General features: G+C 38.4%; 1 protein-coding gene across 1 annotated transcript in view; it reads left to right on the top strand.

Annotated features, from left to right (window-relative positions):
* The window catches only part of BANK1 (B cell scaffold protein with ankyrin repeats 1), a 139,960-nt gene that overhangs the window by 56,374 nt on the left and 70,257 nt on the right, over nt 1–13,329 (top strand). Inside the window, 1 exon segment of the mRNA XM_061360909.1 lies at nt 5,760–5,956. Within this exon segment, the coding sequence (XP_061216893.1) occupies nt 5,760–5,956 (197 nt within the window).

Raw genomic sequence — 13,329 nt, 5'->3', positions numbered from 1 at the left:
GACTTCTAGTTACCCTAATAACTACTACTTTTGTACAGTTCTAGGTATTTAGCTGAAATGTATCAGTTGTTGCAGTTTCCCAGTTGATAAAAGTTCCAGCAATTTTCCCCAATTCAGTGTGACAAACTTGCGAGCTCAAGAACAGTATTTTCTGCCTGAAGCATGTGTGCTTTCAAATAATTACAGCCTCTTCCTAATGTGTATAATACAAAACTTCAGTTAAAGCAGTTAAACACAGTATGGTGAAAATTGCTTTACAGTAGAACACCTTATTTGTCTTAAAAGTTCACTGAATTTTGTAAATCAGCAATTAAGCGAACAATTATTTTTATTTTTTTTTTAAATCCCACACAAATAGATCTTGCAGTGGGTTGTTCTTGCTTGGTTATTTTAGGTCTTACCTTTAGTTGTCATTGATTTTTGCTGTAGAACCTGGAGGAAAGAGGTAACTTCTTCACCTTTGTCAGGTGGTTTGGGAGGGATTTAAGTAGTTAGTGGTGCTTCTTTTCAGGATGAGGGCAAAAAAGAGAGGTCAGGAGGCTTCCATTGTCTTTTTTGAGGTCATTAACCTTACTATATTAATTAATTAAATATGTATTATGGGGAGGAATTTCTGAGAGGCCAGTGCCAGCCCCATGAAGTTCAACAAAGCCAAATGTAACGTCTTACACCTGGGTTGGGGCAACTGTAGGTACAGCTACAGGTTGGGTGGAGAAGAGATTCAGAGCAGCCCTGTGGAGAAGGACTTTGGGGGTGTTGGTTGATGAGAAAATGAACATGAGCTGGCAGTGTGCGTTCACAGCCCAGAAAGGCAACTGTATTCTGAGCTGCATCAAAAGGAGCGTGACCAGCAGGTCGAAGGAGGTGATCCTGCCCCTTTACTCTGCTCTTGTGAGACCTCACATAGAGTATTGTGTGCAGTTCTGGTGTCCTCAACATAAAAAGGACATGGAACTGTTGGAACAGGTCCAGAGGAGGGCCAGGAGAATGATCAGGGGACTGGAGCACCTCCCATATGAAGGTAGGCTGAGAAAGTTGGGGCTGTTCAGCCTGGAGAAGAGAAGCTGCGTGGAGACCTCATAGCAGCCTTCCAGTATCTGAAGGGGGCCTACAAGGATGCTGGTGAGGGAATCTCCATCAGGGACTGTAGTGACAGGACAAAGGCTAATGGGTTCAAACTTCAACAGGGGAAGTTCAGTTTAGATATAAGGAAGAATTTCTTTACTGTGAGGGTGGTGAGGCACTGGCACAGGCTGCCCAATGAAATGGTAAATGCTCCATCCCTGGCAATGTTCAAGGCCAGGTTGGATGGGGCCTTGGGCGTTGTTGTCTAGTGTGAGGTGTCCCTGCCCAGGATTGGAACTAAATGATCTTAAAGTGCTTTCCAACCCATCCATTTTATTATTCTATGATTTCTTAAGATGTGAAGATCCTCTCTTTCTTAGGGTAAGCCTGATGGTGCTGTATTGACTGAAGATGACATGAGGCTAGTGCCTGTGGATACAGGGCTTGCTTATTTTCTGTATTATCAGTATGCCACCGTATGTTGATACGTGGAAAAGTTGTAGGTACGATGCTTTTAGTGTGTGGAGGGGCAAAGTGACAAGGCAAAGGCCTCTTAATCCAAGCTGGTGATGTACATAACTAAAGCAAAAATTACACATCTCTCTTGAGCCTGAAGATTCTATGATCCAAAAGTGTTGTGATAATTAAATGAAATGGAATTTTGAAATACAGGACCAGTAGACAAAGCCACGTGCCTCCTTTCCCCATGAGTTTCTGGTGTTTGTGTGGCTCCTTCCCTCTACACCACAGAGTATATATGAGCCCTCTGTGGGAATAGCTGGTAGAAGTTGATGTCTGAAACTGTTCATGGCTGGAATGCAGAAACAGCAGTCATCATGGCTGCAAGCTTTATCTTCCCACACTGTTCATTGCTGAATCTCTTCACCCTGCAGGAGCAACTGGGTTAATCAGATGCTTAGCATTAATTCCATGAGGGAAGAGGAAAAGAAGTCTGAACTGAGATTTCTCAACTTCTAATCCCAATCTTGTTAGCATCTAGCCTAGGCTGGAGGTTGAATGTTATGCCCAAAAGAAAGCAGCTGAAGTCAAAAGTACTAGGAATAGTATGATGATGTGGTTCGTCAGTGTTTGCGTTCCTTAAAGGAAGTCTCCCTAGGTGGTCTCTTGAGTTGGAAGCCTGTATTTCTTGTCAATAGTGAAGAGTTTTTAGTTGCTTATTTGGGAATGGGGACATTTTTGTTAGCTGTGGTTGTCAGTTTAGGTGGTAGGACTGGTGTGACATGAGTCAGCTGTTTTCAGACAGCTCTTTGCTCCTAATGCATCTGTACGGTAGGAAGCCCCAGAAGCCACATGTGTGCTCGTCTGATACGTTTCATAGAAGCTGCCCATGTTAACCACCCTGCTGTTTGAGGCCTGTGTAGTTCACATTTCTTTGTACAACAAAATAAGTCTTTGGGTTCTGCTCATTTTGGCAGAGTAAAAGCGCCGTAACTAGAAACAACATTTTGAAGCTGTATGATTTTGCAGCAAAGCTCACATAGCCCAAAAAGTTGTGAAGGTATGCAGGTCAGATTTACCTGAATACTCATTCTCAAAATAAAAAACAAATGAAACTATTTCTACGTCTTGTTCTTGGCGAACGTGCTCTAATGTTGTTTCTGTGGTGTTAAAAACATTTGTTTTGCTTAAGTCTTTTTTGGGTATTATGTAAAAGATCTCACTACCAATGCCGATTTTAAAGTTTTCATACCTGAAGACAACCTCTTTTTTCTCCTTCTTACTGCAAGGAGTAGTATTGGAAAAAAGTTTGGTTTAGGATATTGATTTACTGATTTTTACCATCCTCTATGGATGGCTGAGGTATTTCATTTGTTAATGATGTAGTCTGCTGTAAAGTTCAAAGTATGTAAGTGCAGCAGTCCTGCTTTAATATCAAATCTAGCTACGGAGGAGCGGAGTGGTAACCAGAAGAGCAAGCTTAATTGCAAAGGAGCAGAAGGGTTTTTGAAGTTTCTGGGATATCTCTGGTTTTTTACTTGGAAAATTCAGTTATAAGCCTAGAAGATGCTTCTAAATGCCATTGTCTCCTTTTCTCTTTATTTTGATGATAAAATCATAGCATGCAGTCCATTGGAGATATAGGCTTGATTCTCCTTTTGAATTTGTAACCAATTGTTTCAGGTATCAGTAGCATGAGTGGAAATTCTTTTAGAACATGTTATTAATACTTTGTTAATACTCTTTTTACTAGCTTCCTTTGACCCTCTAGGGTCTGCTAACAGGATGCAGACTATTGATTAGTTTTCATGTAATCTGCTCCTTAAAATAGCTGCTCAACACCTCAACATTGCTGCACATTGAAATTTAATTTTTTTTATAGAATCCTGTGTAATGTGTAAAAGTACACTTGGCTTTACTGCGGTGATCCCAGCCTTAAAATTACTTGCATACATTTTTACTGCTCATGTGACAGCCCCTTAAGTTGGTATATATTTGCCTCCATCTGTGCAGAGTGAGGTTAGGTTTTCCCTGCAGTCAGCAAAGTAGTGACAAGAAGTCAAACGGCTATATTCTGGTCTAACGTTTAGATATCTTCTACAGAATGAAGTCCAGTTTGTGGAACTTCAGTAAATATGTTGAGCAATGCTACTACTACGAAGTCTTTTTTCCAGCATATGAAGGGCTGAAAATGCAGGACGTGTGCCTGTAGGACAGCTGATGACTGGAATACGAAAGAGAACTGGAGAAAGCCATAGGAAACTGTGTAGATTCCCAAGTTGTAGTCCTGCTGGGAGACATGTGGAAAGAGTTTGTCTGGAGTTGAAGAAATCGTGAAGTTACAACAGAAATGGGCAAGTTGAGCACAAAGAAATTACCAAGACCAACTGATATTCATAAGAGCTCTGAGGAAATTTTGAAGTGAAATAGCTGGATTTCTACCAGTACTGTGCAGTTTTTCAGTCCTGTAGTACTAGAAGGTGTAACTATGATGCCAAAGCCCGGCTTCTCTGGGGACCTTGAGAACTGGAAGCAGGTTAATGCATTGTCTCTACCAGATGAATTAATAGTTGTAATGAAATAATTTTTTTGTAAGGTGAAGTCTTGCTTATAGATTTCTTAGAGTTTTTTTATAAGAGTCATCAACCCTGATCAATTCAATCAAGTCAAGTCACCACATGGATGAATATCTGGCCAAACCCAGGAGGCAGACAGTTGGAAAAAGCCTAGGCTAGTGATACAAAATGTTCACGGTAGTAAGGAGGAGGTCTAGTTGGGGAGGGGATGGGAGAAAGGCTGTATGAGATTTAGTAATTGTGCAGTAAAATGTCATATGCTACTCATTGTAGGTAGAAACAAAGTGATGCATGTGGAAAAAGTGGTCCTATGTTGTCATACAGAATGAGAGGCTTTGAGCAGCCTATTAACACTGAGGAATAAGACCACGCATTTCCATGATAACATCACCTTGTTGCTAGGCAGCAGATCAAAAAGCAAATGAAATACCAAGAATTATTAGAAAAGAAATAGAGAACAAACCAGGACATAATTATGACAATGCATAAATTACATGGCTCATCCACAACTTAAGTATCATGTGCAGCTCTTGTCCTGTCATCTCAAAATAGATATATTAAAGCTGGAAAATGTTCAGAAAAGAGCAGTGGGGGTTATGGGGTTGATTCTCTGTAAGGCACAGTTAAGTAGACTGGAGCTCTTCAAGAAAGAATCTGGGAATGAGTAAATCACTTAGAAGTGCAGAGAGGGCAGAGAGGGTTGGAGAATAGCATGAATTAAGGATTGTCAATTGAACCTAGCAGGAGCCAGGTTGAAAATAAACTAGAAGAAGCAGTTCTTCATGCACTGGGTAGTAAAGGCTGCCAAAGACCCTGAGGGTGCATGAAGTTGGTGGTGCCTGGAGCACAATGAATACATAGTTGGAAAAGAGTTACATTTCATGCTGATATATAGACAAATAGCTGCATAACGAACCAAATTAGAGTATGAAGGCAAAGGGAAGTATTGTTTATGCTTGATCACTTTTTTTCCTTCTGTTCTTTGTTGTACTGTGTAACTTGTGGCCTCTTGTAGAGCTGGAATACAGGACTATGCTGAAATGATAAACTGACTTCAGTTTAGGTTTGTCCCAGTCCTCCGAGGTGAAAAATAAAGTCTCTGATAGAAATGAATATCATACTTTTTCAGGTAAATCCTAAAAGACCATTATCCAATACATAAATCTTTAAATTCCCTGAGTTTTTCATTACAGGTAAGCAAAATTTTGCAAGTCTCTGGTAGTCATGGGAATTTTCATTGAAATTTAATTGAATTTAATATGAAAAGAGGGCCATAAACCTATAAAAATGCCTAACTGAAATGCTGCAAACTATAAATATTCCTAAAGCATTAAATAATATACACCCAAGCAAAAGCATTTCTTGGCTGTAGAATTTTCTTCTCCTTGCAAGAAAACTTATTTTTTAATGGATCTTAAATGCTTTAAAATCCTTCTGTCAAAACAAAAAGATTTCTTAGTTAGACTAAAGGCTCCTTTGTTATAATATATATGTGAATTGTAAAAATGTTAGTTAGAGGAATTGTTCTTTGGATAGAAGTTCTGTATTAGCAGTTTGATAACTGTGATTCCATAGGACTAATATTCAAAGGAATTTTGTAAAACAAGGTGTTCTATAAAAGTAAAACTTCTTTATGAAAGCTTTTGTTTCCATATACAGGTAGCTATTTGGAAGAATTTCCTACTCTCCTTCACTGTGCAGCCAGATTTGGGTTAAAGAACCTTGCAACTTTTCTACTCAATTCTTCTGAGGCCACAGAGGCCTGCAAAATAACCAACAAATATGCAGAGGATCCAGCAACTATTGCTGAGAAGCATGAGCACAGGGAACTAAGAAAATTAATCAGAGAATTGTCAGTAAGTCCATGAGCTTTTTTCATGTCATCTGTAACCAGGTGAGTGTGATGTACTACTGAGATTCCATAGTATGACCTCTTGTAAAACCTAAGAAGTTGCAGTCCTTCTGTCTGGAAATATTATTATATTGTCCTGTCTCAAAAAGGGTTCCAAATGGGGTACAGCCACTTTCTTGATGCAGTGTCATAATGGAGCTTTGTGTTGCTTAAGTATTGGGCATGTAATGGAAGGAGAACAGCAAATCAGAAGTAACACATCACCTGTCTAGATTGGGTTTTTTTTCAGCACCCAAGCAATGATTGTATTGTAAGTAGTCTAGCCCAACTGTCTAGAGTAGAAGATAAGCATCTATCTAAGAGTCACTTTAAAAGTGACTTTGAACTCTCTTAATATTGCCACTCTTCAGCATTCGCTCAGCAAAGAGTGGTTGTCTTGTCTGCTTCATTGTAAAGGAAGGCTAAATTGTACCATCCTTTGTTAGATGTAGTAAATCTTTCTTCAGCTAGGTATGCAGGAGTCGTTTTAGGCAATAGCTGGCTTTTCACATGCAATGTAATAATAGAATTAAGGTTTGTGCGTAGTTTTAGCATGCAAACTATTGCTAATAAAACCTAACTGAATTGGCAGTATGAAAAGCAGTATACTGTAGTAACATTTGACAACTTTAACCAGTTTTAAGTCTTTATCGTGCTAACTATAATATGAGCAGAGATGATAATTCTTGCCCCAAAGGTTTTAAAGCCTAGAGAACAGATCAGGTAAATCATACATTGAAAGAAAGACATGGTATGAACATTGGCATAAATAAGCTGATGCTGTAAGCAGCTTTGCTTGTGGTGTGGGGTTTTTTTAACTATTTTTGGTAGCAGACTCATGTTTGCAGACAAATGGTAATGATAGACATGTAAGAGGAAAAAATATAAGGAGTGAGAGAACCAGAAGTTTCACTTTTCTGTTAGCCAGTCACCTTGATGTAACCATGGATACACATAACACCAAAGATGACATCTGAAGAAATAAATAGGTCTGTAGGTTATGTAGGGGATAATGCTTTGTATGACTAAGGAGAAAGATGCAGAAACCTAAGGACAATTTAATATGGTAAAAGATATCATAAGGAGTGGAAACACTGGCTGACTGAGGTTAGTTATTAAAATTCTAGAAGGACATGGGGATTGATCCAAGTTTTTTCTTTGATACAGTTGGCATCTAATGTAAAGGTGAAGGATAGGCATTGGAAAAACTGAAGATAAGGTTACTGTGATCAGTGCTGAACCATGAAGATGCCTTTAGCAGTGCTTTATGGGCAGGTTTGGGGTTTTTTTCAGTAAGTTTGAGAGGAAGAAAACTGCAGACCCTAGAGCCTGGAAGTAGTAAGGCACTTTTGGTGGTGGTCATGGTGTTAAATGAGAATATGCTATTTATCTTTTTGTTGTTGAACAGCTATGGATACAGGCTTTGAAAACACTGAGGGTGGAGAATATCTGCAAAGCAGGCATTTATCCTTTCCTAACACTTAAAGCTCATACCTAGTTGAGGATGTGATCTGTTGTGTTTTCTGAAGTGGTAGAATATGGCCTTGCGTTTTCTGGACAATGAATCTGAGCAGATCTCAAAAACACTGCAAAGTTTTTTCTATCAAGGGAGTGCAAAGGGATGTTGTACAGAGGTGATACTTTTATCTCATTTTTTGGTACTGTAGTTGAGATGAGGAAAATGTGATCCCCTTTCCATCCAGTGTAAAGCTGTCCACAAAGCCATAGTTGTCTCCCAGTCATCCTTGCACTGGTCAGAGAGTTCCTGCCAGTAGCAGTCTGTAAACTCCAGGGCTTGGAGTTTAGCAGTTTGTCTTGAAAAGAATGGAACTATGTTTCTCAACATCGCTACCTGTGGATCTGGCTAGATGCTGTCTTTGTAGGATCAGCTACCCCTGGTACATGCTATGTGTAAAGGATTGGTAAGACTAGGCAGAATGTGAATAAGGTGGTACTTAACTCTTAGTGAGATACCTAGATTTCTTTTCTAAGATGGTCACATGAGTCTGAGCTGAGCATAGAAGTAGAGTTTCCATGCTTAATTTGTCATGTTTAGTGATAATGGCTGATTCTGTAGAATATTTTTTTTCATGCTAGTATTGTAGAAATTCACCCTCCTGCACTTCAGACATATCTTTGTTGTGCGCCCCACATGGGGCTGGAGGCTTCCAAAATTGGGCAATTTTCTTTTTGTGCTTATAAATGCACTCATATTCAACCTTGTGCTATAGTTTGGGGCATCTGTAAGAGGAGATATAAGCACACATGGTATAGGCAGACTACAGCTGGTGTACATCAAGAGATTACATTCCACTCCTATGGTCTTTCTAGATTTTGGTAGACTTTGTGACTGATGCAAGACAATGTTTGTGAGGGTGATATATTTCACTCTAAAAATATGTAAAATGTGTATACTTCTGATTAGCTTTTCTTTTTTAGTAGGATAAATCAGTATAAAATTATCAATCTGAAACATGGATTTATAATGATAACTGACTATACAATATAATTTTTCACTAAAAGGGTTCTGTCATGATACATATCTGCTATTGCTTGCATGGAAACAGTTATCAATAGCTGATTTCTGCTTGGTGACTGCTCTCCCAAGCGTGAATACTTTTACTAGCACTGAAGTGTAAACAACTCTACTACCATCATAAGAGTGTCTAGTGTGATTCGGACATGCTGTGGTACTACCCATTTTCAGTTGATTCCTATGACATGGCTTTCTAATGCAACACAAATAAAAATTGGAGCATGCTTCAATTTTGCCAAATGTGTAGTACAGTATTTTAAAAATGTTAGCTCCAATCACTGGAATAAAAATGGCTTATTTGTGTCTTTGTAATAGTGCACTTAAGAACAAGAACACTTATTGTACTTCTGTAATTGGTGGGAATGTGGAAAAGAAATATTTGCACGGCTCTGAGCCAAGCAGAATTTAGTTTAACTGCGTTCCAGGAACTTCCCGGTTCAATACAGCTGGAGTATTGAAATTGCTCATTGTTACAATACAAGTACTTTTGTACTTGGCATACCTCTCACTGTTTTAAAAATGTTACCTGTGTTTTGCCATTGCTTTAAAGAATAACTCCAAAATATACACAGTACTTCATTACTTCTGTCTTGAAGAGCAATAGAGTTCCAGAAAAATAACTGTATAAAAGCATACATTCACTTTGTCCAAAAGCTTGGAAAGTGTCTTTCATTTGCCTTTGTGCTGGAGAATCCTTAGGGGAGTAAGAATTCCCTGAGATGGTGTGAGAGAGAGAGAAGGAGAGAGAACAGCAGAACTGACAACACCACAAAGCTACCTTTGAGCCCAGGGCTTTGCTGCACAGCTCTGTTTGTGGCTGGTAAGCACATCAGTGGCTGGTAAGCACATCACAGCAGTGATGCAGCTGTGCAGTTCCCATGTCCTGCAGGCTTACTGGAAAGGTTTTGTGCATTCGGTTGACAAAAGTGAACTGCTGGAGCTGGTTAACTTGCACACCAGTTCATCTGCATGGCACAAGTTCCTTGTCCTTGTTTAAAGGGAAAACCTCTTTTTCTGCAGCTGGACACAACGTTGATGTGTGGAGTGTTAAAAGCCACAGAAGACATATCTGGAATGCCTGGCAGGCATGCTGGGAGCTGACCTCCCGATTTGTGTCAAAACAAAGCACAGGGGAAGAAGGATCACTTAAAGTGTGTCAGGCTTCTGTTGAAACAGGTGTGTGAATGGAGGGGAAGAGATTTTCCCCTTTTAGTACCAGTGTTACATGCAGGGACGTTAAATGCTAAACACCATATCTTTTAAGACCCTGTATAGTGTATGTCCATGAATGGTAGCATTTGCTATCTCTGTCAGAAATGCTGCATTTCAAACACTCGTCGAAAATGTCTCTTGTTCTGAGGGAACACTCTAAGACTTGAACCATTTATGTTATAAAGGTACTAAATGGATGAAGCTGTCTCTTAGAGTCTTCACTGGGGATTATGATAAAGCACGGTCTAAAATGTGCCAGCAGTTTATTAAGCAATTATTTCTTGCATTTTAGCACAAAACCACCTGAATGGAGATTCACTTCCAATTTCTACATGTTTCATTATAGTTAAAATGAAGTAATTCCCTCTTCTGTAGCATAAAAGAGGGATATCGTTTAATGTTCTGCAATAACATCCTCAATTGTTAGTCCTGTGATTTTGTTCCTCTATACAACTGAGTACTTGAATATTTTCCATAATTGCTTTTAGGCTGAATTGCTTGAATCAGGTGTGTGAATTTAAAATGAGTGGGAGACATTCAGTAGGAATATTGGCAGGAATCCTTGTCTCAGAGTATCTGAACCCATCTGAAGGGGAGATGATGAGCCTTTTGAGCTTAGCTGATCCAGCTGATGGCTCAAGTGTCAGTAAGAAAGGAATACTTTTGTTTTCCATTTGCCACAGGCTCAAAACATCTGCAGTCAGCTGTTAAGGGTACTCATCACAGGCAGTACATTGTTAAGCTGTGGTACTTTGCCTGGATATCTGGGCCCTATTTCAGATGTTTGTGTTTTGCATATTCTCTGTCCCTGAAAGCTGCTTTGACACTACTTTGTTGTTCTTGTTAGGTGTGGTCTTCTAAACCTACGTAAAAGTTCTGCCACCAGAAAATAAGGAAGGCACTTAAATGAAGTTCTTATCTAGTCCACAAAGCAAGACTTTGAAAAACAGGAGAAAATTTCTAAGCATTAGGTAACTAAGGAGGGGAGTATGCTCAATTTGTGACCTAGTAACTTAAAACTGGAGGTCACATTGATAGCCATTTTTGTCATTTATGCTTTGGTATGGGCGTAATTCTTTTGTTCCAGCACTTTGGGTTGCTAATTTCTCCCTTCTTTTACTAAGAACTGTGCTGCTGAGTGTGTCATAGTCAGAAAGATTACTACTTGTAGTATACATCACAGTTCCTAAGAAAAATGCAATTCAGAAAGTGTTTTATTAGTTGTTTAATGCAAATAACTTCCAATTGTTGGCTTTGGCCTTTAAAGCAGATTCCTAGGGGCTATCTAAATGTTATTTAAATATAAAAGCTGAAACAGTCATTTCATGTTTCAAACACACAGTTGAGACAGCACAAATTCATTTTTATTTATAAAATACCTTCTAACATTCCAGAGTTGGTTGTCTGAAATCTAAGGCAGAAAATGGAATTTTATTGATTTTTTTTTTTTTTTTTTTTAACCTGCCCAAGATCATGTGGCCAGGTCTGTGACAATCCATGGCAGAACAGTGGACTGATGGAAAAATATTCTTGCTCTGCCACCAGCAAATCTCTGCCTGGATTTCTTGTTCAATATAATTTTCTGTCTGCCTGCTTCAGGCATCCCTTAGACAGCTGTTGAAAATATGCGTTTAATTCTGTGCCTATCGGTGAAGTTGCTTTAGAATTCAGAGACAGTGCCCTGGATAGGCTTTTTACAAGAAACTTGGGCCTTTTTCAACAAGGGAGAGTTATATTAATTCCTTTCTAACTCTGTTGAGATACATCCTGCAATGTCTAGATGCATAGTTGCTCAGTTCGCTATTATCAGTTCCTTCAGTAGCAGAAAGAAACATAATCATAATTGTCACTCAGAGCCTGTTTTATTGAAGACACGTCTTTTACATAAGTTGGGGTGGGGGGAGAAGGTCTTGTTTCTGAAATGCTAGCTATATTTTTATAAGTTAGCAAACTTAAAGGATGGATAGGGATGTAGGTTGGCATGTAATTCATCTATGTACAGCTCTTCCCTTTCCATCTCTAATTTTGAGCTGAATGGTTGAACCAGAATACAGAATTTCTTCAAGTATCTTGATGAAACAGAAAACAATCTCCAAAACCAGTGTTTTTTAGAAATTGAGTGTACTTTTTCCCCTCAGTTGTTTTATGCAAAAAGAATCTTACCTGGCTTTCTAGCTCCTAGCACCAAGTAATAATAAATCTTTAGACAGCAGGAATCCCAAGAATTCTCATTATTTGCTAGGGAGTTCCAGAAGCTCATCAGGAATTATCTTTTTTGAACGCATAAGTATGATCCTTATGTTTCTATTTAGCTTTGTTTTTCTGTAAAAGGCTATAAGATGTGGCAGAGCCCTTCAAAATGAAACTATTAATAGTTTTAAATCTGGTTGCAATATCTTCTTGAGCTATTAATTTTCTGCTGGGGAAGGACCATGTGCAGAAATATGAAGTGGATATATATTAAAGAATCTTAAGTGAAATTAATTTGATTGCTATCAATATTCATTTAATTACTCTAAATGATACCATAGTATTGCAGTGGCCCATAGCTCATTACTTTCAAATAGCTGGAGGAGTGTGCGAAACAGAAGAAGATTAGTCTAGTTTCTGAAATTCGTGCTAATTCACTAGTGATTCCTTGGTGAAATCTGATGGGATTTATTCTTGCCACAATACTTTAATGTTCAGAAGTATTGGATACATACATCCTTTGCTACACCAGAAATTACTCTTATTTCCAGTGTATCTCTTTGATACTTTCTCAGTGATTGGATATTCACAAATCAAGTTCTTAAATTTCCTGAGGAACTGGAACTAAGTCCTGTGAGCTTCTGCCAGCTGATATGCAAATGTTAAACTGTGATTTCCGTCAGATACTTTGTTCTCTTTATTTTCCAGAATTGCTTGTGGAGAGGCATCCTATTATCAGTGCTTGGTGTCATATATTCAAGAGCTGTTTTGGGGAGTTTGTTATTTCTACTGGTTTGTTATTTTTGCTGGGTGGTATTTCCCTCTTTTCTTTTTCACACATTCTGAGGGACATGCTCTCTGTAATAATAACTTTCTGAGCCTTTTGAGGTCAGACAATGTATGTTTTAGTGAAGAGATAAGGTGTAATCTGATCTTGTCTTTAAGGAGAAAAGGCTAGATTTCTCATTTTTTAAAAATCAGTCATTACACTGAACACATTTTTAAAGTTTCTGTGTAGACTTTTATTCAGGCTAGTACCTTGCACTTTAACTGTGATTAAATCTTGTCATAACTGTGCAATTGAGCATAACCTTGCAAAAAGAATGATAAATGGAACTGCAGATTTGGAAACCTTCTGTATGAGACAACTGTTGAAATTTATGCGTAATTTAAAATGAACTAGGATGTTTTTACCAAAGAAATATCTAGTAGTTTGTCTCATCTTTTGATATTCTATAACTGTAATCAGTAATTTGCAATTCCGCATTTCAAAACACAATTTTTAAGGGAAACTTGAATGCTAATAGAATTTCAGGCGAATGCTTGTGAATTAGAAGCAGGACAAATTATAAGGGGTTCTGTGATAATACCTCTGTTGTTAAATGTTTCTAGGATTGTAA

The sequence above is a fragment of the Neopsephotus bourkii genome, unplaced genomic scaffold (assembly GCF_033783945.1).
Source record: "Neopsephotus bourkii isolate Nb327-2 ecotype Australia unplaced genomic scaffold, CSIRO-AGI_Nbou_v1 NB_1037, whole genome shotgun sequence".
NCBI lineage: Eukaryota > Metazoa > Chordata > Aves > Psittaciformes > Psittacidae > Neopsephotus > Neopsephotus bourkii.
Note: the sequence above shows the minus strand (reverse complement) of the source record. Positions and strands in the feature narration are given on the sequence as shown.